General features: G+C 38.9%; 1 protein-coding gene across 3 annotated transcripts in view; it reads right to left on the bottom strand.

The window, feature by feature from the left end:
• ADCY2 (adenylate cyclase 2) overlaps positions 1–24995 on the bottom strand; it is a 431918-nt gene that overhangs the window by 92440 nt on the left and 314483 nt on the right. For all 3 annotated transcript variants that reach the window (XM_010378289.2, XM_010378287.2, XM_010378288.2), the window contains exons 10-14: positions 24780–24956; positions 21246–21289; positions 16946–17026; positions 11347–11416; positions 8398–8495 (exon numbers count right to left, since the gene is read on the bottom strand). In XM_010378289.2, the coding sequence (XP_010376591.1) occupies positions 8398–8495; positions 11347–11416; positions 16946–17026; positions 21246–21289; positions 24780–24956 (470 nt within the window). The remainder of the gene's footprint in view (positions 1–8397; positions 8496–11346; positions 11417–16945; positions 17027–21245; positions 21290–24779; positions 24957–24995) is intronic.

The following is a 24995-nucleotide window of genomic DNA, read 5'->3' as shown; positions in this document are numbered from 1 at the left end:
TCACAACTAACATCATACTTAGTGGTGAAAGGCTGAATGCTTTTCTCCTGAGATTGAATAAGAAAGGATGTGTGCTGTGGCTACTTCTATTTAACTTTGTACTGGAGGTTTTAACCAGGGAAATTGGGCAGGAAAATAATATAAAAGGCATCAGATTGTAAAAGAAGAAGTAAAACGATCTTCATTTGTAGGTGATATGGTCTTGCATATAGAATAGTATGTGACAACCTGAGATTCAGACTTGGGGTGGCTCAAACTCGCACCAATATGCTCAACTTCAGGCTGTTCAGTATTCTAGTCTATGGCATACCGGCATTTATGTTCAGATGGACCTCTCTTCCATCTGAGTTCTTATGGGCTTAATGCTTCTGCCTCCCAAAATGTATCTGTTGAATTCGTAACCCCCAATGTGATGGCATTAGGGAAATGGGGTCTTTGGGAAGTGACTGGGTCATGAAGGTGGACACCTCATGAATGGCATTAGTGCCCTTATGAGAATTGGCTGCAGAACTAGCTATTTCTTTCTGCCATGTGAGGATACAAGGAGAAGACAGTAGTCTGCAATCTGAAACGGAGCCCTTACCCGAACCCACCCATGCTGGCACCCTGATGTCAGACTTCGGCTTCTGGAACCATGGCTTCTAAATTTCTATTGCTCCTAAGCTACACAGTCTGTGGTCCTTTGTTAGAGAAGTCCAAAGGACTAAGACACCAGGGAACAACAAATACTGTGAGACAAAGTAATGGTTGGTCAAACGCTCTTAATTATAACCATTTATCCTGCCTGTTCTGTCAAAAGCATGTTCAGGTCCATTAAGTATACCAAGATGTTGGTGTAACTTAATCAATTTTAATTCACATCCCAGTTGCAAAACTGCTTCTTTTTAACCCTGAAGTATAACTTATTACGTATGTACTGAAAAGCAAACTTGAGTCTTCCCTGTCATGAGGCAAGAAAAATTACTTTTAGTGTTCATTTTTGACTTTGGTGCTTTACTCAAGTGCATTCTTATGGAATATGGAAGAGGCTGATTCTGGACAAGGTCGTCTTTCCTTTCTGCTTTTTTTTCCCAGTCAATGAATTGCTTAAAGGTGGCCCTGACAGGGGTGAGAAACACATTTATTGATGAGAGAAGCCCAGTGGAGACACACATTCTGCTCAAAAAGCCTACGAAATTTATTAATTACAAGCCATCTCTCTGGGTAAATAATGATGTCTTTGGCATTCTATCAAACGTCATGACTTTCATGGCCTCTCTCCTGGTTGACTTCACTTCCCTTACTTCCTCCCTAAAGCAAGCCTCTTATCAGCTCTCCACTCACATCTGTTGCGTGGGATTCAGTCAGGATGATAAGAACCAAAGGAAGCAAACTTTTCTTTTAATTATAAGTTAGCATGAAATAAAAATTCCTCCTTTTTAAAAGACAGAACTTCAAAATGAAAGGGAATTCAGTAAAAAAAAAAAAAAAGAAAGAAGAAAGAAAAGTTGAAAGGAGGAAATGGAGTTTAAATATTCATCACCATTACAGTAGCCTTTCTCTGATGAGAGGACTTAGCTTTGAGATGTTTGGACACTTGAAGGTTCTGAGATGTAGGAAAGAAAAAAGAGATGATCTTTGGCCAAGTAAGAAGAGTTCTACCTTTACAGTAATGATAAGGGCTGAAGATCTGAACTTTCAAACACACTGTATTCCCCAGAAAGTGCAGAGTCTTCTCTTCCTATACCCTCTACTTGGGGGAACTCATCCCATCTCTTGGATTTAAATACTCCATAGGTGCAGGTTTTTCAGATTGTATCTCCACCCAGCTCTATAGAATCTATAGCAGCTATAGGGGGTTCATGGGAGGTTCTCTAAATTCTATAGGTCACATACTCCCTTCTGTGTGAAACCCCAGCACCTGATGTGTAGCAGGCACAGGTATCTCATGTCCAGAACTGAGCCCTGGAGTTTGCTCTCCCTCCCCAACCTGTGCCTGCCCCAGGATTCTCTCTTTGTAAATGGCAACAGTTTTTCCAATTGTTCAGGACAAAATTAAACAAAATTAAAACCCCTGCAAAACTTACTTTCTCATACTCCTTATATCTAATCCAGCAGCAAGACTTGTCTACATCATTCTGTACAACCTATGCCAGGATTTGAATGCATTTTACCACCTCTAGTATTGAGTATTGAAATAAGTAATGAAACTGATATTAGAGATCTAGGTAGAAATAATAATTCTAAGATACTTAACATTATAATTTGGTTTATTAATATCTCTTAAGTAAAACATCATTATTCTTAATTTTTCTTGGGCTAATGAAACACACGTTATTTACCTAAATTGTGCTAGAAAAAAAATTCATCCTTGTTTTAACAATTGTCCTCATGACCGGTAAATATAATCCATTTAGTTTGGCAGAAAATATGAATGAAACTACTTAAAAACAGAAAAAGCAATTCATCATGCTTGATCATTTTTGGTCTTCGAAGGTAGCTCACATTTCTGATAAAGTGATACTACAGGGCAGACAGAGTGAGAGAGCAACTCCAAAAAGAGGAGTCAACCAATAATTTAATTTTATCTATTCAAATTCTGAGACGACAACCAGATTGAACGATTATAGGCTGAATAAGGACGATGTTGGGCTCCCCTTCAGGAAAACACCTCCCTTTACTGGTCCTTTCCAGGTAACAAATTTCTCCATTATTAGTTATTCATTCATTCATTTACTCATTTAATTATTTCTTTCCCTTTTCCAAAAACACATGAGGCAATTTACCACAAAAAAAGCTAAACAAATGAAACAAAGCAAAAGTATAATTAACGAGTTAAGAACACAAGTAAAGATAGGTCAGCAGAAGTGAGAAGCACCATTATTCTAGCAAAAAATGCTTCATAAAATACAACAAAATGGTTTCTTTAAATAGATGAGATAATAGGCAAGAGAGGGAGATTCCTAGTACACAGAAGGTATTCAAATGCAGATCGCTGAGAGGGGCTGATGCTAAAGGCCCAGGAGAAACCAGGGCTAATACCTCTTCTTGGTGTAAGCTTGATGTCTACCCAAGGAAGGTGATGCTTTCAGGCATTTGATTAACATGAAATTAGAACTGAGCTCTTGAATAAAGGCAGGGGACCTGAAGGTCTGTCCCACCAAGAAACAAGAAACAGGAAAACTCTCCACCGGTCTGGTAATTTTTAGGGAAGATAACCATCTGACTGGGGCCATGAAGAAAAGGTCAGTTTCAAAAATTGGGATCACCAGTCTTGCTCCATGCCAGTAGGTGTTGACCCAAATTCACATGACCTCCTTAGTGCAGGAACCTTAGTCTAAGGATTTAATAAAATATTGTGACTTGAATTGGTGAATCCCAGAGATACCTGGGAAAGATACACTGAAATCTATCCCATAGTGATGCCGTTACAACTCAGAACATACAAGACTACCATGGACCCAAATCCTTGCTGTTGATGAATATATACACAAAATTACAGATAATACAAGGACAGACTTAAATGGCAGAATCACATATTGATCAGTCCTAAGGAACACAGTAAAATAAGTGATATTTCCGCCAGGCGCAGTGGTTCATACCTGTAATCCCAACACTTTGGGAGGCCGAGGCGGGCGAATTGCTTGACGCTAGAAGTTTGAGACCAGCCTGGCCAACAAGGTGAAACTCCGTCTCTACTAAAAATATAAAAATTAGCCTGGCTCAGTGGCAGGTGCCTGTAATCCCAGCTACTCGGGAGGCTGAGGCAGGAGAACTGCTTGAACCCAGGAGGCAGAGGTGGCAGTGAGCCAAGATGGTGCCACCACACTTCAGCCTGGGTGACAGAGCAGAACTCTGTCTTAAAATAATAAAGAAAAAGAAATAAAAGAAGTTATCTTTCCATATAACATGTTTACAAGCTGCAATAAACCAGGTGTGGTGGCTTATGCCTGTAATCCCAGCACTTTGGGAGGCTAAGGTAGGCAGATCCTTGAGGTCAGGAGTTCGAGACCAGCCTGACAAATATGGTGAAACCTCGTCTCTACTAAAAATACAAAAATCAGCTGGGTGTGGTGTTGGGCGCCTGTAATCCGAGGTACTTGGGAGGCTGAGACAGGAGAACTGCTTGAACCCAGGAGGAGGAGGTTGCAGTGAGCCGAGATTGTGCCACTACACTCTAGCCTGGGTGACAGAGTGAGACTCCATCTCAAAAAACAAAAACAAAAACAATATATATATTATATATACAAATATTATATACAAATATATAATATTGTATTATATACAAATATACAATATTATATACAAAAATATATAATATTAAAAACATGTAAATATAAAATACATATTATAAATAATAATTATATATTTTTATTCTTTAACATAAATAATATATATTGAAATTTTAATGAGGGATATATATATCTGCAAGTAAAGGAAAATGAAACAAAACTCCATAGGCAAAATATAACATTATATATACAAAAAGGTTAGGTTTTAAGAACAACATAGACTTCTTAGACATGAAAAAAAATCACAAATATTATAATCTCAATGTTGGGTGAAGAATTTATCAGAATGCAGCCCAAAGAAATAAAAAAGTAGAAACTGGGAGGAAACATGACAAAACCTGGAGCCCAGGATGAGAACAAAAAATGCAGCTACAAGATCTCCAGAGGAAAGAATAGACAATCAAGACCATCAACAGCAATATGTAAGAGATAGAGGCAGAGAATTTTGCAGAACTGAGCAGAGATATGTGTCTTCAGATAAAAAAATCACACCTAGTCACTTAGGTAGATGAAAACAAAAAGACTTATGGAAACAATACGGTGAAAATACCGTCACCCCACCCCTAAGCCAAAAAGATACCTAAAAGCACTCAGAAAGGAAAGACATACTCCCTAGAAAGGAATGTAATGAGACTGACAGAAATACTTCATTAACAAAAATAGAAGCTGTAATGCCACAGAGTAATGTCATCATACGTCTGAGGGAAAATAAAAATTAATCTATAATTTTATGCCCAGTTAAACTATTATTCAAGAACTTTGAAATAAAGTAGATACAGAAATCTTAATATAACTAAAAAAGGCAGCTATTGTTACTCATAAACCCCCTCTGCAAAAACCCTAACAACTCATAGACATCACCAAAAAAAAAATCAATTTGAAGAAACCGATAAATTTTTAAAAAGCATTGATGAGCAAATTAATTGGTAAAGAATGTGGCAGATTTAAATAAACATTGACTATAATTAGCGTCAGAGCAAAAATCGTAGGAAATAATTATATTGAAGGGAGATTATGAATAACTTTAGAAAGTTTTTAATTAAGCATAAATGTTAAAATTCAATTCACAATTGCCAAGACATGGAACCAACGCAAGGATTCATCAACCAATGAATGGGTAAATGAAATGTAGTGTACATACATGATGGAAAATTACTCTGCCACAAAAATAAAAATATAATATCTTTTGCAGCAACTTGGTTGAAACTGGAAGCCATTATTATAAGTGAAATAACTCAGGAATGGAAAACCAAATACTGTATGTTCTCACTTATAAATGGTAGTTAAGCTATGGGTATGTAAAGGCACACAGCATGATACAGTGGATTATGGAGACTCCAAAGGGGGAAGGGTAGGAGGAGTGAGGGATAGACAACTACGTATTAGGTACAATGTATACTACTTGGGTGATGAATGCACTGAAATCTCAGACTTCACCACTCTACAATTCATCCATGTAACAAAAACCACTTCTATCCCAAAAGATATTGACAAAAAAATATAATATTAAAAACATGTAAATATAAAATACATATAATAATTATATATTTTATTCTTTAACATAAATAATATACATTGAAATTTTAATAATCATTAAAAGAAAAATATACATGATGTATATTCTATAAACTTTAATAGTAATCTTTAATGAAAAAAATACATATACTTCCTAACCAGTAAAAGAAATAAAAGAATAAACAGGCCTCTCTGCCTATGGAGTAGCCATTCTTTTATTTCTCTACTTTCTAATAAAGTTGCTTTTAATTTACCTTTAATAAAAAGAATAAAAGAACTTGATCAATCCATTAGAAATCAGAAAAAAGAGAATAAAGGACCAAAGAAAAGCAAGGTAAATAAAACACAAAATAAAATGGTAGAAGTGGGTCCACACACACCAATTATAAAATCAAAATACCGATGACAAAATAAATATAGAAGAAATTAACATGAAGAAAGATATCAAATTGAATAAATAAAACCAAAATAAAAACATGTATTGTTTAAAGGAAGCATACCCAAATAATAACAGCCAAGAGGGTGGAAAATTGTACCTACAGTAAAGAGGACACAAGGGAAACATTTGCAAAAGTCTGGATTATGGACCCGTGTGTGTTTATTATATCACACTCTGTCCTTTTCTGTATCTTTGAAATATTTCCTAGGAAGATTGTTTTTAAAGAAAAAGAAAAAGAAAAAAATGAAGATATTAATATGAAAGAAACATGAAGAAGTCACAGAACAAGAAGCCTGAGGCTGTTACAGCAAGTGCAGGTCTGGGGGCTCCATTAGATGAGGCTGTGGGTTTTCCTTAGAGCGAATGCAACCTGCGTGCACCCACAAAAGTAATGGGTGATGAAGCTTGAGAGAATGAACGTCCGTGGGTCCTCATAAAGATGCAATATCACCGAAGACAGACAAGGAAAATCAAAGCCAAGCCAGCAAAGACAGGACAGGGATGTGTTTCTTAAAAGTGAAATCCCATGAAACGTTTTTCCTGATTCCTGGAAGTCTTTTTGTATTCTTTGGAGGCATCTTTTAAATTACCCCCAGTCACTCTCCCCACCCCCAGCACCTCCCAGTAGGTGACAGATCCTGTATTACTTATAATGCAGAGAAGATAGAAATACTCATCCAATAGGAAGATGTAGAAAAATTAATGAATCTATCTATGTAAGAGTAACAATAAGGACCCCTTCCCTGGGTAATATTTATTCCACCTATCTAGCTTTCAAAATGCTTTTCTGCTCTACCAGTCTATAAGCCAGTGTGTACTGGGATGGCTGTTTCTCTTCAGTACCATGATACAGGCCTGACACTAAGGAGCTTAATTTGTTAACATTTGTTTGAATGGAAAACTGATATATTAACATTGGGACATTTCACTGAAGATTTTGTAAGTCCTGAAGAAGGGCTCCTTTTGCCCATGTATTACACTTTCAATTCATGGGGAGAGGGTAAGTCTACTGGAAACCCCTTCCATAAGGGAGCACATTGCTAAGGAACTGTACATACATGAACAAAACTTTCACCACTCTACAATTCATTCACGTAATCAAAAACCACTTGTACCCCAAAAGTGGTTTTAGGCTATTTGGCTCAGTGCCCAGAAGAAAATCCTTTGAAGTACAGAGGCGGAGAAACAGACAACTTCTTTGTAGTTTGCTCAGTGTGTTAATGAGACAAAACGCTACTCAGTCTAAGCCGCTTGAGTTGCCCACAAAGGCTGGCTGCACCATGAGAGTTAAATGCAAGCACACAACTGAATTCTACCAGATTGTAAATGGTTGCTTTGACCTTAACAAAATAGGTTAAGAAAGAAAAAATATATGATCAGAAGGAAAAAAAAAATCTACCTTAAAACTTCTTTTTATATCCCCAGTTATTAGAAGAAGGACAAGAATTTTCTTTAGATTGTAAAATGAGAATTAGCTTTCTTGAAGAAAGTCACCTGATTGGTCTTGAACGAATTAAGAAGGTACAAGAGAAAGATGACCTAGGGATCCTAAAGTGATTGGTTTTTCACCAGTAAGTGGAACCAGAAGGAATTCACCTCAAAGCATGAAATGTGGTTTGCTCCGATTCTCCCATTTGTACCCACGTCTCTCCTGGGAGAGGTCGGCTGAACCTTGACTTATAACAAAGACGGCTGTGGAGTGGATTTCAAAGAGAGGGCCGTGTAACGCACAGAACTTGGACAAAATGGATGGGTGGGCAAAGTGTGTCTTAACAGTGAAAGGCCATGCCCTTTCAATATAATATAATGCCATTTGTTTATTAGAAACCACATCTGAGGACTGTGTTCTTCGTGGGTAAAGTTTATTGAGCTACATTTCCTAGACTGTGCATCGGAGTAATACCAACATCAAAACAAGAAGGTTAAATTATTTTTTTTTAAATCCCTAGAAGTTTGAATCAACATGTCCACTTTGAAAATCCAACATTATGCTAAGGAAGACACATGGGGGTCACTTAACCTCCGAGGTCCTGGGTTATTCTCCCTTCACCACGACATGTTAAATCACCCCTCTGTCTACACATTAGCATCCTTTCACACCTTTAAATATAACTGGGCTCCAGTGGAAAGGCACCCCAGGTGAGAATCCCAATGGAAACCAGAAGTACTTACTTTGGCAGCACGAGAATCTGCACAATGAAGATACAGAAGAATATGAGGCAGGCACAAGTCACGTAATACTTGAATGCTGGCAGTGCCGTGGCCCGGTACTGAAGGGGAGAAAGGAACCTGTGAGTGACGGTTCTCCAAGAGAAGAGCTGCACACAGTGACCAGCAGCCTAGTTGTATCCAGAGCATGCACCACACTCAGTAATTGTGTGGATTGATGCCAACACAAGGGAAGGTGAAAGCCTGTTCACCTCAGCAGTGAGTGTTTTCTTCCCCCAGAAGAACTGTGAAGGAGTGACTTCCAAGGACCACAGTTTATGAGTGGAACTGTTCTCAAAGCCATCTATAAGCAACTGAATCTCTCTAGTAAGGAGAGAGGTACCTGACCAGAAGGTTGAGTGAGTGAACTGTGAATCGCGCCTGTGCCCTGGGTCCCATGAGGGTTGTTGTCTATGAGTATTGAGGGAAAGGGAATGACTTCTCATATACTATTTTACTTTTCAATACTACTGAGGAAATGCAAGTCATATTCCTTTATTTTAGGATTTTATTTTATTATTGGCCTTAATGCCTTTGAGAGGTGATGGGTAAAGTTACCAGACCAAAAGGTTTGCCGACTTGGTTCTTAGTTGGCTTGTTCTGAGTCTGGCCAATGGGCTCCTCTTCCTTCCTCTTGTCCAGTACATTCAGCAGGAGCCCACATGGTTTCCCATGCCCTGAATAAGCTGACCAGCATTAGCTGCTTACCTGGGGCTGACCCTGCTTGACTTAGGCAGGATAAAAATGCCAGAGAGGGCTATACTTATGATGCTGATGACCCCTGCTGCATTCCGCATGGTGTCCTGCATTCCCTGCTTTCCCTGTGATAATCATTCAATCCACACAACAGTCCCTATTTTTGGATGAAGGAACTGTGGACTGGAACAATGGACTACAATCAGAGAGATACAGTGCATGAGAAACCAGGACCTTCACCAGGCTCTGAACTCATACTCTCAACCTTGAGGCTCAACTGCCTTATGAAAGGTTGTATGGTAACATTAAAGGAAATAAAATTTTGTGCCAATGCCTTTGAAACCTCCTGAAAATACTGTCAGGTTGCATTGGCTACATTTGCATAAACTCTCCCAAGTTATAGGGACACATATATATTTCTTGCATTTTAGTCTCCCTGTTTTAGTGCTGCATGAAGGATCTCTGATGGGTCTCCAGATATTTCTCTTCTCTTAGCTCTTGCGGCCTTTTGCCCTACCTGATCCCCTGAAGGGCAAGCTGGGGATAGATGGACAAAAACTGAGCTTAAGTCTTGTTGCTCTCTAAAATTTGCTTTAAAGTCGGCATCCACAAATATGTATACATGGGGAATGTATGCAAAAGCTGCAGTTTTAAATGATCACTTTCTGTTTACTAGAATTTTGGGGGGTATATTTTGTGACTTAGTAGCCAACATAATTTCCATGCTCATGAAGAAGCTATATTAGCATAATTGCTGAAATGTGATTACACTCTATGCCCTCAATTAAATCCTTATCTTTTAACTTCTTCAGGCCTTTGTGCAGAGATATAAGTGGGAATTTCTTTGTGGTATTAACAAAGAAATGGACTTCTATCAGGAAAGAAAGAATGTAACAGCTAAGCAATAAGTAGCCATTAATATTGCTAAAGTTACTAAGGATAAGATGGTCAATAATAGCACATTATAACAAGCATCAGTTTGGTAAACTGTCTGCATTCAATGGTCAGAGTCCTCTACTTAGCAGTAGACAATACATCCTCTTGACAACCAACATAAAAAAAAACTTTTGGTGTGTCCATAGATTTTGGAAGGAATTATCATATTTAATATTTCTATTTGATATTCATAAAATAATGCACTAAATTTTATCAACATGATTTATTATTATTATTATTTTTGAGATGGAGTCTCACTCTTCTAGGCTGGAGCGCAGTGGCGCGATCTCGGCTCACTGCAAGCTCCGCCTCCCAGGTTCATGCCATTCTCCTGCCTCAGCCTCCCGAGTAGCTAGGACTACAGGTGTCCGCCACCATGCCCGGCTAATTTTTTTATATTTTTAGTAGAGACTGGGTTTCACCGTGTTAGCCAGGATGGTCTAGATCTCCTGACCTCGTGATCCGCCTGCCTTGGCCTCCCAAAGTGCTGGGATTACAGGCATGAGCCACCGTGCCTATCAACATAATTTTAATACCAGAGCTGCGAATGCTACCATTGATGTAACTTTTGTTCAAACTAGTCCTGTAATTATATAGTTGGATGATGCAAATTACTTCTAAGTCTGGTTCCTTCTCTAGATCAACAAAAAAAAAAGGCAAATAAAATAAAGTTGAGCTAGAAGAATGGTTGTCCTCTCTGCAACAATCAACTGAAGTCATTTTAGCAAACCCATATATAGCTTGACATGTAAAATCTAAATGTCTGCTGACTTATTTGTGCCTGAAATAGCTCTCACTTTAAGAGCCATAATATGAAAATATTTAGATACAATAACGCTTAAAAGTTCTAATTACCCTGAAAAAGCATTGAATGTAAAACTCATATTTTGGTCAAAATATTAAAATAATTTGTGTAAAGACATTGTAGATTTATCAAGAAGAATTCTGTTTTTTTAAGACTTTTCTGAGAGAATTTCACATTGAGAAGAGCAGATATTATCTCTCACATCTTTCATTTAATTGGGATATTTCACACACATTGCAGATACTATTTACTATCGAGAGGGTTGAGAATGGTGACTGACCAAAGATAGAAACTTGGTAACAAGAAATACAATAAAGCAATATAAGCACGAAAGAATCACCAGAAAAGCCAGAAAGAGTTTGAATATAGTGAGAGGCAGCTTAAATGCCACATATAAAAAACATGAGCACAATTTCATGAAGAAATTCAAATTTCAGAAAACCCAATTGGTGATTTTGAAGAAGAAAAAAGCTTACCTCTTTTTCTAGTACTTTGTTATAGAAAAGCAGTGAGATTCTCTGAATGTCTTCAGACTTGAGCCATTGCCTAGAAATAGAAAGGGCCAACACATCATAAAACTGAATCTCTAATCAAACATCCGGAACTATTTGTTCAAATGACTTGCACTCTTCTTTCTTTATCGTGTATCATTCCGAACTTTTTTTTTTTTTTTTAAAAAAACAACATATAATGCCAACTAACTGGATATGGAATCTGGATAATGTTAACAGGATCTGAAAATATTCCTAACCATACACTGTCCTCCTTGGAAAATTCTATATTATAAACCAACTGTCAAATCAACTGAAACTCAAGGCATCCGAATTAAATAACAAGGGAGATAAGTCATCTAAAGGAGTAAAGACATCAGTAATGTGATTCCCCAGTGTTTTTCCGAAATCATCCAGTGGTTTTACCTCCTTAAGGATCTAATTCCTAGAGAAGCACCATTTTTTTTTTTTTCTCAGCTTCTTGAGGGCAACAGATCACAGAGCATCCAAACCATCAGAGTGCTTTTAACATCTGGGTGAGAAGGTTTTGCTTCTTTCAGACTTAGCAAACATACTTTCATTGTCACTTTTTTCATTTCTAGAAAGTAAAAGTCATGCTTGAATAAAGTTTTCTTTTCTTTTCTTTTTTAAGATCAAGTCTCGTTCTGTCACCCAGGCTGGAGTGCAGTGACGTGATCTTGGCTCACTGCAACTTCTGCCTCCCAGGTTCAAGCAATTCTCCTGCCTCAGCCTCCTGAGTAGCTGGGACTATAGCTGCCCGCCACCACGCCTGGCTAATTTTTGTAGTTTTAGTAGAGATGGGGTTTCGCCATGTTGGCCAGGCTGGTCGTGGACTCCCAACTTCGTGATCCACCCGCCTCAGTCTCCCAAAGTGCTGGGATTACAGGCGTGAGCCACCGCGCCTGTCCAGAGTTTTTTAAAAATTGATAAAAATACTAGTATAATAAGCAATCTGTTCAGGATAGATTGACGCAAACATAAAAACGCATGCATAAGTACTATGCATAGCTCAGTTGTTGACAAATAAATAAAAATTATATGGAAGTATGCACTGTACCACATTGTTTGACTTTTAAACACCTGTTTGAAGCAAGTAGTTTGGAAGAGTCTCACTGCCAGGCACACACCAAGATTAGCTTGAACATCCCAGGAACCATCCACAGGGCACTTTTGACTGGGGCAGGGAAGTCAGTAATGTATTCTAGACTGACAGCCATTAAAAGTGAGAACAATAAAAATACTTCTTTTAAAAATCTTTTATTTAGTGCAGGTTTGTTACATAGGTAAAATTTGAGTCATGGGGGTTTGTGGTACAGATTATTTCATCACCCAGGTATTAAGCCTAGTACCCATTAGTTATTTTTCCTGATCTTCTCCTTCCTTCCTCCCTCCACCCTCCGACCGGCCCCAGCGTATGTTGTTCCCCTCCACAGGTCCATGTGTTCTCATCTCTCATCCCACTTACAAGCGAGAACATTTGATTTTCTATTCCTGTGTTTGCTAAGGATAATGGCCTCCAGCTCCATCCATGTTCTTGCAAAGGACATGATTTTGTTTGTTTGTTTGTTTTGAGATGGAGTTTCACTCTTGTTGCCCAGGCTGGAGTGCAGTGGCATGATCTCAGCTCACTGCAACCTCTGCCTCACGTGTACAAGCGATTCTCCTCTCTTAGCGTGCCAAGTAGCTGGGATTACAGGTGCATGCCAGCAAGCCCAGCTAATTTTTGTTTTTCTTAGTAGAGACGGGGTTTCTCCATGTTGGTCAGGCTGGTCTTGAACTCCCGACCTCAGGTGAGCTACCTGCCTCGGCCTTTCAAAATGCAGGTATTACAGGCATGAGCCACCACACCTGGCCGATCTCATTCTTTTTTATGGCTGCATAGTTCTTTGATTCAAGGGTATAAACTGTAGGGAAATAAACTTTTTTGGTATTTCTTATTACCATACAAGCGGCAGAACTATTATTCTGTTTCACAAGACTAGACGGAGGAATCAAAGATTGGTTAACATTAAAAGGACCAAAAAATACAACTTAAGATAAATTTTAACCATACTCACTTTCAGAACTGTGTCTTTATCAAACTATGAATAATATATGCAGGTAACTTACTAAAAACAGTATTTCCTTTACTGAGAAAAAAATATAGTTTATAAATGCTCCTGGAAAATGTCAGCTTGGGAGTGAGAGCGAAATTTAGGAAGTGAAAATAAAACCAGCACCTCCTTTACTAGTCATGCCAGCATGCACCCAGTCTAGGTTTCCATGGCCTGTGACCTGTAGGTGGATGGCAAGGGCTCGGGATCAGGCTTGCTTGCCTTAAGTCCCCAGAACCCATGTGGTGCTTTGTGAGCCCCAGCACCAGATCCATGCTTGGGGACACGACTGAGTCCCCACCAGTGAACACACTCGCCTCCTTTTGCCATAGCACCCTGGGTCTGGCCTGTGGCTTCTCCCTTGCAGCAATGATGGATGGGCCTAATTCTCACCTTGTCTTCAGAATTAAGAAGCGTATATTCTTCCTACACACTTAATCACCTCTGTGAACCTTCTGAGGTGGCCTCCACTCCCACTACTGATTTAGAACACAGGTATCTCAACATCAATTTTGTAATAAGAACAGATGCATTTTGGATGGATAGTATCACATGCTAAAATGTGAAGATTTTCCCATATAGAATCTATCTTTTACAAATGTGACTTGCTGAACACATCGTGCTGTAATTTTTCTCTCTCCAATGACACCTCAGATTATTTATCAGCAATGGACTTGGGAATATTGTGATGTGTAGAAAACAAAGAGATTTATAAATGTGATTTGGATATTTGGAAGGGAATAAATTTGTGTGTGCCAATTAGGTCAACTATTACTTGCAGGGGATTGGAACTACAGAGAAAGAGAAGAGCAGTGGAGGGGAGAGGAGAGGAGAGGAGAGAAGAGAGAGGGAATGTGTGTGTGCTTGATTTAGGGACTCCTGACATTTTTCCTGACCCCAGTGGTCTATGGCATGAAGAAAGTCAACCCCATCCTGAGTTATCGCAATAAGTGATTCTCTATTTATTTATACTAAGGTTTTTTTTTTTTTTCTTTTGTCAAGGGGTTGAGGAAAATAAAGGAAATTCTGAATACTATGCTGACTAGAGGGGCATGGGTATACCCACACTTGCACCCAGAATTATTCAGAAATATGTGAATGCAAGTCCTTGCCACAAAGGAGATACTAAATGAGAAGACCACTTTCTTATTGTTATGAACCGTGAGCTTGTGTCTCCCACCAAAGTTCATCTTTGAAGCTCTAACTCCCAGTGTGGCTGTATTTCGAGATGGAGCCTCTAAGAATGAAATGAAGGTTAAATGAGGTCATAAGAGTACGGTCCTGATCTGATAGGATGAGTGTCTTTGGAGTCCTTCTAAGACAAGACACCAGAGAGTTCCCCACCACCATGGCACACACTGGGGAAAGGCTGAGCAGATGGTGACATCAGTCAGCTTTTTAACAAATGCGTGTTCAATACATCAGTGAATGAATAAGCAAAAATCTGCATAGAAATCACTGTTTTATGGCAATAGCAGGAAACAACTGAATGGTACATCAAGCCTGGAGCCTCAGTTGAGTCCTCAAGTGAAAATTCAAAGATCAGAAGAACTTCATATCAAAGAACAAGAGGAGTTAATGAGTAAGGCATAACAAAGTGTAACTGAGGTTAATTAAAAATACATGCATAAGAGCTTACATTTGAAAAATTTCCCTTTTATTTTTTGAGTACATCACACTTTTCTCTATTTGATTTCTGAAATATGTTGGGAAAATTACAACATAAGCAGTTACATCAGCACTAAGCATTACTTTGGAATAAAACCACGTTAAAACATAAGGTGTTAACTAAACATGTATTTGAATACTAAATGACACAACGCAAACACACAATTTAAAAGCAACTTATCAACAATAAAGCAATGCCAGTGGTGGCACTCTCTGATGATTTGTGTGGTAGGAACGTTCTAAAAGATGCATACAAAAATAATTTAAAAAGGTAGGCTTTCACCTGCGTGAACACATGCTGAGGTTGACTTTAGGAATTAGTTTTTAAAATATAAATGTTATTATTATTATTATTATTATTTGCTAACTTTTCTCAAAGAACAAGATTCCCTCTTTCTTCTGATCTTGTGTCTTATTCTGGCGAGTCACACGGTATCGGCTGCTATTTCCTCTGCTTGAATGAATGCATCCTTCCACCTATGTTTTATGAAATCAGGTGCCTCCCTAGGTTTTAGCTGCTGTTATATTGCAGAAAGTTATTTATTTCTCAGTGTGTGATGGTTTCAGGCAGAGGCGAGGTTGTTTTTCACACTGACCCTAGCGCCAGGCAAAGCAGAGCATTGGCCCTGGTGCTGCTGGTGGGCCTTGGGCACTCTGGGACAGGAAGAAGGCTTTGCCTACTTGTGGCACAGAAAGGGGATCTAGATGGGTGATAATTCAGTATTCCAGTACATCCGAATGGCAACTCTTGCCTGACCAAGATGCTTTATTGCTTAGAAGATATGCGCTCACACTCATATACAAAGGCACACACCCACCACAGACACACATAACACACTGATGCGATTCTCTCATAAGCCCTGTAAATATTCTGTAATAAATACCTATAAGGAACAATCTAAAACAGGCATGCATTTTGCAAAGCCATGCACTATTTGAGACCCTGTAACTTAATTTTAGAGATAAAGAGCTCTAGGTGAAAATCATTTACACTTTTCAAGAGTCAGCTTTCATGATAAAAATTAAATAGGTCTCCATAAGGATGGAAGCTTTTCTGTAAAGGCTTTTCATTTGGACCTCCTGATGTTTTCACTACAGTTCAACTCAACAAAAAGGAATGGAATGTCTGACGTGTGCCAGGCACCATACTGAGCCATGTGCCTTCTGCTCTCTGGGTTCAGTTATGACACACGCACCCACGGAGAATACGAAGGTTGATGAGCGCCATCATTCTGTCGAGGCTGAGAAGGCCATCACCTTCTTTAAATTATTTCCCTCCCACAACTCTGGAACATTTAAAACCATAACAGCAATTCTTGGCCTCAGAGGCTAAATGACATTTTGTGCCCCCTAAAATCGGTCTTCCTCTCATTGCTCACCAATGCTAATTCTTTTCTAGGATTTAGAACACAGGTATCTCAACATTAATTTTGTAATAAGAACAGATGCATTTTGGATGGATAGTATCACATGCTAACATTTGAAGATTTTCCCATATAGAATCTATTTTTTACAACTATTACTTGCTGAACACATCGTGCTGTAATTTTCATCTCTCCAATTACACCTCAGGTTGTTTATCAGCAATCAACTTGGGAATATTTTCTAGGCAGGAATTAAATATTTTTTAAAAAATGAAATAAATGCTTTTAACAAAACTTTTCCGAGGGACAACTAAAGTGAAATGAATCAATGGTCTCAGAAACTTGGCTTTGTCACGGCAACTATTGCAGAGACTATGATAAAATTCATTTGGAACATAATAGAAGATGAATGATAATTTAAGAGAAAAAAGTACTCACTTTTGTGCATTAATCCCATCAATTGCTTGAATCATCCTTTCATTCAATTCTTCTTCAAATCTTTTCTTTTGTGACTTGGTTCTATATGAAAAAGGAAATATTACGGGTAAGGATATTATTAGTAAAATAAATATTAAGCCTATTTATTAGAGATACATAATATTTTACATCCTTATGAGGTACAGATGATATTGTGTTACATGCATGTGCAATGATCAATCAGGGTATTTGGGGAATCCATCATCTTGAGTACTTAGCATTTCTATGTGTTGGGAACATTTCAAATTCTCTCTTCTGACTACTTTGAATTACACAGTACATTGTTGCTAACTATAGTCACCCTACTCCACTATCAAGCATTAGAACTTATTCCTTTTATCCAACTAAAGTTTGGGCCCACTGACCAATCTCTCTTTACCCACCCATCTCCCACCCACACACCTTTCCCAATCTCTGGTATCTATCATTCTACTCTCTACCTCCATGAGATCAACTTCTTTGGCTCCCACATATAAGTGAGAACATGCCAAATTTGTCTTTCTGTGTCAGTAAGCCTGTTTTTCAATGATGTCAAAAGCTCTGTTTAATTCTGTCTATCAAGTAGAGAAAGAAACAACAGTCTATGAGCAGGCCCTTCTCTATTAACATCCAGCCACTCTTTGGATTGAGTGAATAACTAAAGTTTTTGGAATAGTAAAGATGTTTCCTTATTCACTCACAGTAAAATTTACTAGGCATTTACAAGGCAACACTGAAAGACATATAGTTGGTGTTTGAGATAAAGTAACTTTCTCTCCTAAGAGATATATTAGCTTTTGACTTGCTGCCTTCATAAACTTTATTTTATGAAAGAATACATTGGTTCTAGAAATTCCCCTGTAAAAATGTGGCTTGGTTGACAAAATAGTCACTCCTTTTTCATGTTTTCCTTGGTCAACTCTCAAAAATTTTCAGAACTACAGTCTTATTTCAGGTATGTTAAATGCTCCTCAGTTTTCAAAGCACTATTCACAGAAAGCTCCACTTTTGTTTGCAGACCATCTCACTTAGTTTCAGAAGCAAATAACCTTTAGCCATACTATATTTTCTGAATAAATTGGGCCAAATAGTAAGAACTCTCCAAGGTTAATTTGACAATTTGCATGAGAATGATGTCAGGAGGAAACCAAAATAGTACCTATTCTTAGAAGTTAAATATCCACTGCAAAGATTAAAAAAGCACAGCCTGCTAGCCCGAACAGGGCTATGCCTGTATCTTGGTTGAGGTATGAATTCTGTGTGTTATGATTGATGAGATTACAAATGAATAGACCATCAAATCTAGAATAAAAATCATACTTTTCTGAGTTCAGAATTGCTTCTACATATAGATAAGAATAGCATTAAATATGCAAAATCACATTTATCTGTAATTAAATCTCACAGAATTATCATTAATGACATGGATGAGTTTTCCAATTCCATCATCCTATGTTTGTGGATTTGTGTCTTCAGGCCCCGTCTTCTTCAAACAGGCTGAGAGCAGTCTTGGTTAAAAAAATAAAATGAATGATATTAAGTGATCCATCCACAGATATTGAGCCAACTGAATTAAGAGGTTTTAGTATATCAAATTCCAAGTTGTTTGAAGAAGGCAAATTAATTTTTATTTTCCTTTAAAAAAAATAGCAAGGAACCCTTTACCAAGCAACTAGTATGGCTTGCACATTTTCATTTATAGCTGAGACCTGTAGGACCTTAAACCCTTCATTGAATGTTTATCAGTCCCACATCTAGACTTGAGTTTCTTGACTTCAATTTGATGGCTTTCTCTTCTGCAAAGTCTAAGAAGGAGCAGTGTAAGAATGCTGAGGCTTACAGGAAAATGTAATTCTTTGATATTTGTCCAGTGCTAACAGTGGTATTGCCTTTGTTAACCTGTTTTAGGATTTGCTTAGATGATGCCTGTAGAGAGCTCAATGCTGTAAATATGACACACAAAGTAGCCAATAAATGCATGCTTTCTGCATTATTTGAATTCGCTAATTATCCAGACAATAATTCTTGACATACAGACACTTTTCTTATCTCTGCAGTCTTGTGACCTCTGCCATGGAGATGATAAGGTCCCCTGGGGCTGATGATCTCCCCACCAGGAGTCTTGATTTGCCTCCAGGATTCTCTCCCGCTGACTTCCAGTATCTCTCATCTTCCCATCCTGGCACCTTCCCCTCGGCTCCACCACCGGGCTTCACACTGCTCTAGGACCCCAACCCCTGTGTCCAGCGCATCTCCATTCTGTCTCCCTGGCTCCTTCCCCAGACCCTTGCCTGGGCTGTTAGGTCTAAGTAGGCACAGGAAGGGACATGTGACAGGAGTGCATGGGACAGACTGGAGGCTCAGACAGGTATCATGAGGCAGTCCACGTTACAAACGCCGGAAGTCTTACTCAGAACTGGGATTTTCTCCAGGAGGCTTTGAGGCCACCAAAGATCAACGACTACAGAGACAAATGGGATAAATGTGGAAGAGGCCTTTAGTAAAGCAGGCAAGCCTGAAGAGCAGTTAGGAACATGTGCTCTGGAGTCACAGAGCCTGGGCACAAATACTGGCTTCATCTCCACCAGCCATATGACTCTGGTGTTCTCCTATCCCTCTGTGCCTCAGTTTCTTCCCTTCTAAAATGATAACGACAACAGATTCTGCCTTGCAGTAATGCTGCAGAGACCAAATTAGAGTTTCTATAGCCTAGCGCAAATAATAACGACAGCTTCTTATCATTGTCTTCCAGACAGCACTCATCCCGGGTGACACTGCCTAACGTAATACTGGGGTTCCATGACACATTACCCATTGTAACTTCCATAATAGATGCTTAAAGCAGGATTGCTGGGCGGGAGAAACAGGTAACAGAAGAGACTGTGAATATAAAGTGAAAGGAAGTCCATGACATTTTTGTGGTCAGTTGCTCATAGATGTGCCAGCATCTTATTGACCAGAGGCACTGTGCTGTTGTCTCCAGGTGTCTTACGGCTCTCCAATATGCCTCAAATTAGCTTAAGTTCTCTTTATTACGGCATATGCGACTTACATACAATGCTTCAAAAGCTCAAGAACCAACTTATCCTCATAACATTAAGACTATGAATGTTATATCTCAAAGTTAAAATGTCAAATTTTGCACAAAGTCCAAAGTAGAGCTCATCCCAACCGTCACTTAGAAGGATCCTGGGCTAATGTGCCCTGTTGCCTCGTTTCAGCAGGTTACAACCTATGTTTCATTTTTACCTGGATACAATTCCTTTTCTATAGAAAACAGGTCAGATCTCATATTTTCCCTTAGTTTCTGTAAAACTATCAATAGCTCCAATAAACTGACCTCTCCGGGGAGAAAGAAAGCCTGGCTTAGCGTTTGGAACTACATCTTATACCGGTTACCTGAATGTCCTGATATTGATTTGGTTAACTCCCAAACCAATATTAAAGTGAAACTCTGAGCCCGAAAGATAGAGGAACATGGGGAAAAAGAGGAGTTAGTGCATGGGATTTTACAGTGGCTGCAACAGGGCGCGTGGAGACATTTGTGGGAAGCTTTTCTCTTTTTTTGAGCAGAGTGGGTAACCCTTTATTTGACTATAGACAGACTGGATTTATCTTGCTTTTACCTTTAGAATTCAACAGAAAAGTGTAATTTCTTTTCTTTTTTTTTTTTTTGAGACAGTTTCACTCTGTGGACCAGGCTAGAGTGCAGTGGCTCAATCTCGGCTCACTGTAACCTCCACCTCCCACGTTCAAGCGATTCTCTTGCCTTAGCCTCCTGAGTAGCTGCGATTACAGGCATATGCCACCACACCTGGCTAATTTTTTGCATTTTTAGTAGAGACATGGTTTTGCTATGGTGGCCAGGCTGGTCTCAAACTCCTGATCTCAAGTGATCCACCCACCTCGGCCTCCCAAAGTGCTGGGATTACAGCCAGAAAACTGCAATTTTAAGCAACATACCCATTTTAAGACAATTCCTTTTTTTTTTTTTTTTTTTTTTTAACCACACATTAATATTAAGAAGAGTCACTTTAGGAAAACAGTTTAACATTCTAAAATGAGTACCAGGTGGTGTTTTCCTTCTCCCTCTCTCAATTCTAACAATAAGACCCCAAGGATTCTATTTTTAGAAGCTGAAAGCAATTTAATAGGGCTTTTCATGAGGAGCTGCTCTTTCAGAAGTAGCCTTTGAAATTACCATAATTGATGATAATTACTCTCAGAAATGAATAAAGAGCAAGAAGCTTTAAAAAATCAGATAGTCAAAGAGATACCATACCTTAAGGTGCGATTTTGAAAATTATGCTGACCCATGGGTACATCCTATATTGAGAAAAAAGGTTATTAATTGTCAAAAACATGTTTCAAGAAGAATGTTGCAATGATAATAAGGTGAAACATATTTCCTCTTTTATCATGGACAGTAACATTTAACTAACAAATAATTAATTACTCATGTGGAGAAAAAGAGCTTAATCCCAAATCAAGGTGTAAACTCAGTTTATCTTTAGAATGTTGGTGTAATCTCTAAACTCTGGATGCTAGAAGCATCAGGATTATTGTCTGGAGTTTTAAGATTTATAGCCTGCTATTATCAGATCTGATTTCAAACAGTGGCCTGCCGGGGACTGATATCAGAGTTACCATCAGTAACCTATAACCATGTGAAAATGGACTTTGGTATCAGACAAATATTAAAAAATGCTGTAGAAAGAACAAAAATATAACCACAAAATCTGTAGTCATCCTCATCACTGAACTGGGGTGTTAAGAAACAGTACCATTGGTTAAGTATGTGAAATCACAAACCATCGGACAAAAAGAATAAATCAGCAAAGGGGTGCTGGTAGTTCCCGAAAGAGAAATGGAAGAGAAACAGTCAGAATTTATCAGTGGAAAAGCCATTGCCAAATATTCAATAATAGGCTTTCAAGGAAAGATCGCCTTTACACATTTATAGTAGGAATGAAACTAAAAGTTGGAACAAAACTGCTCCAAAGAAACTTTGGTTTGCTGCTTTGATTTCCAGGGTTATATTAGGATATGGATTTAGGCTACAGAAAGGAAAGACGTTTTTCAAAAAGTAATTGAGCTCCAAGTTTCATTCCATACAGTAAAGTAATGTATTATTCAAGAGCTCTATCAATGTTGAATCCAGAGGGAATGGAGTTCTGCATAGGGGATTAGATAAAGGAATCACTTTCGGCAATGTCAAATTGTTTGACCCTGGGATTTATAAGTGAAAACTCCAACAGGGTCTTTCTGAAAGTGAGTGAGACACACAGTTAAGTCAAAGTGGTTTGGGCTTAATGCATCACCAAAAACTTGGGACTTTCTTAAAATATGCTAGACTGCTGCTAAGGCAATCCAAACCTGGCTTTGAACCTGCAACAGGTGGAACCAGATGGTTAAGAAAATAGAGTTCATTCAAGAGGTCCTTTAATTTTTATAAACAGCTTTCTGAAGTTGAGGCACTCAACAGTTGTAGCTACATCTTGAAGAAGGCATCTTCATCAACACATAACACCAGATTAAAGTCAGACTGAAACCATTTCTGGGTCCTACACTCAGATAATAAAAGAGACAGTCACTCTTAAGTTTTAAGACAATAAAGGCTGACAAGAAATAAACAACAACAACAACAATATACCTGGGAAAGTAAGCCTTTTCCCCATAGGAACACATGAAAAACAGTACAGGAAATCACATCCAGATATTTATATATGATTATTATTCCTTAAAAACCAACCAACCAACCAACCAACCAACCAATTGCTGGTGTACAATAAATCCTGATGGGAAATGTAGTTATCCAACATAGCACTAACTAGCAAGACTGAGGCTAACTTATCCAAATCATTGTTTTTCATGAGTGACAGAAACGCCGGCTTTCACTGGTTGGGCACTGGAGTCCTAGGATACTGTTTCTCTAACATATCTAAATGCTGGAAGGCCTCAGCTGTCCCAGGCCTTCCTCCTTGGATTGTTCTCTTCTTGATGATTTTATCCAGTCCCATGGCTTCAAATATCATTTACAACCTGATGATGTTCACATTCATACCTCCATCTTGGACCTGTCCTGTGAGTTCTAGACTTGCAGATCCAACCGTCTACATCCTTGCTGCACTTAACTATGGATTAGAAGATGTCCAGCAGAAAAGTCTTACATTTCAATCTTAAATAACCTGGTTTCCCCCTTGTATTTGTCATCTCAATTAATGGCATCATCATTGTTCCAGTTGTGGGGCCAAAAAGTTTGGATTCATCTCTGTTCCTAATGTTCATGGATATCCAATCCATCACCAAGTCTTGTTGGCTATACTTCATATTAGCCCCTGAATTTGCTTCTCATTTAGCAGTGGTGCTAAACTCTTAGCATAAGGGGATATCATTCTTACCAGGGACCCCTGCACTCTTGTTCCATTATTCCAAAGCCTAAATTATATCATGACCCTCTCTTGCTTAAGATTCTCCATGACTTCCAATTGCACATAGAATGCCATATAAACTATTACCATTGTGCATCTCATCCCACAACCTCCCTTTGCTCATTGTTCATGATACTCCAGCCACAGCAGCTTCCTCTCTGTCTCCAGGGCACACCACACTCACTTTCATCTTTGGGCCACTGATTTTGTTCTTCTGCCACCTCCTCTTCCCATTCACTCATTTCTCCCTCTGAGACTCCCTCAGTTGACCTACCACAGTGGCCATTCCATTTACTCTGGATGCCATCACTCAATTTTATCTTTCCCATGACCCTCATCAGCATCTCACGTGATCTTGTTCATTTATTCGTTTTTCTATCTATGGTCCCTCTTTGGCTATTAAAATGCAAATGCTAGGACTTGTGCAGTCTTACTGATTGTCTGATGGGTCATGGTCTTCCGTCTGATAGTCACATTTACTTTTGAGTTGAAAAAAGATGAAGAGAAGTTGGGAGAAGAAATACAACTAAGCCAAAACATGAATGCGGAGCCCCCGCCTGTTGGGTGTGGGAGTGTCACTTTGAGACCTTGGGACAGGTAGGGGCCCAGGGCGACTGAAAAACTCTACTTTCGCCTGACAACTGGCATGTTCCTTCTCATCAGACAATAAGAATTACATAATATTATATTTTTAAAAATCGTAACTGCATCCTTAGCACAGTTAGTAGCATCATCCATGAAATTTTACCCCCAGATAGTTTTAAAATCTAAAAATACTATGGGGATTATACTAAGTGCTTGGTTGTATGCCTCTTCTCTCCTCCTATGGACCTTTCTATTTTCCATCTCCATTGCAGCCATCTTATTGCAGATGTCCCTGGTGTAAGGAGATTTAGTGCTTTCTCATATGCTGGAAGCTGGAGGGAAACATGGAACCATAACAAGACAGTGTCCACTGCCGCCAACACAGCCTGAACATTTGCGTGGTGAAGAAACGGGCTTGATGATACTACTCAAACTCTAAGGGCATCATGCCTTTTTCTTTTTATTAAGAACCTCAAGGCTTTCTACTTCATGATATAAGTTTTTCTTTAAAAACCCCTCAATTAAAAAATACTTGCATTTAATTGCTACTATCAGTTGTAAATAACACTGTATATGAAGCTATAATGCAAAAAATCATGCTAGGGTGGAACCCTTAGCAACGTCTGCATGGAGCTTACTCATACCCTGATGGTTGTTCATAAGGGCCTCTCTAAGAAGAAGAAAGTGGTAAGTTTGTTTCTTGCAGATAGGAGTTATTTTGGCAGGAGATGCCCAGCCTTTGGTTTTGGGAAGTTAGCTTTCCCCCAGTGCTCATGCATTGGAGGCAGGGGAGTGCATACCGTGGTGCTGATCTTGCCGTTCTCTGTGGTCATGCTGTCCCTGTGATGTAGGTGTGCAAAGGGCTTGGCTGCCCCCCAGGACTCCAAGTACCGGGTCATGCGGACCGAGGCCCTCATTTTGGCTCCATCGAGGGTGTGGCGAGGTCTGAAGAGATGCTGGGGGCTCCGTCGTTCTCCCTTGGGGTGAGAAACAGCGTCACACCTGGCCAGCACAGG

The sequence above is a fragment of the Rhinopithecus roxellana genome, chromosome 3, assembly GCF_007565055.1.
Source record: "Rhinopithecus roxellana isolate Shanxi Qingling chromosome 3, ASM756505v1, whole genome shotgun sequence".
NCBI lineage: Eukaryota > Metazoa > Chordata > Mammalia > Primates > Cercopithecidae > Rhinopithecus > Rhinopithecus roxellana.
This window is presented reverse-complemented; position numbering and strand designations above follow the sequence as displayed.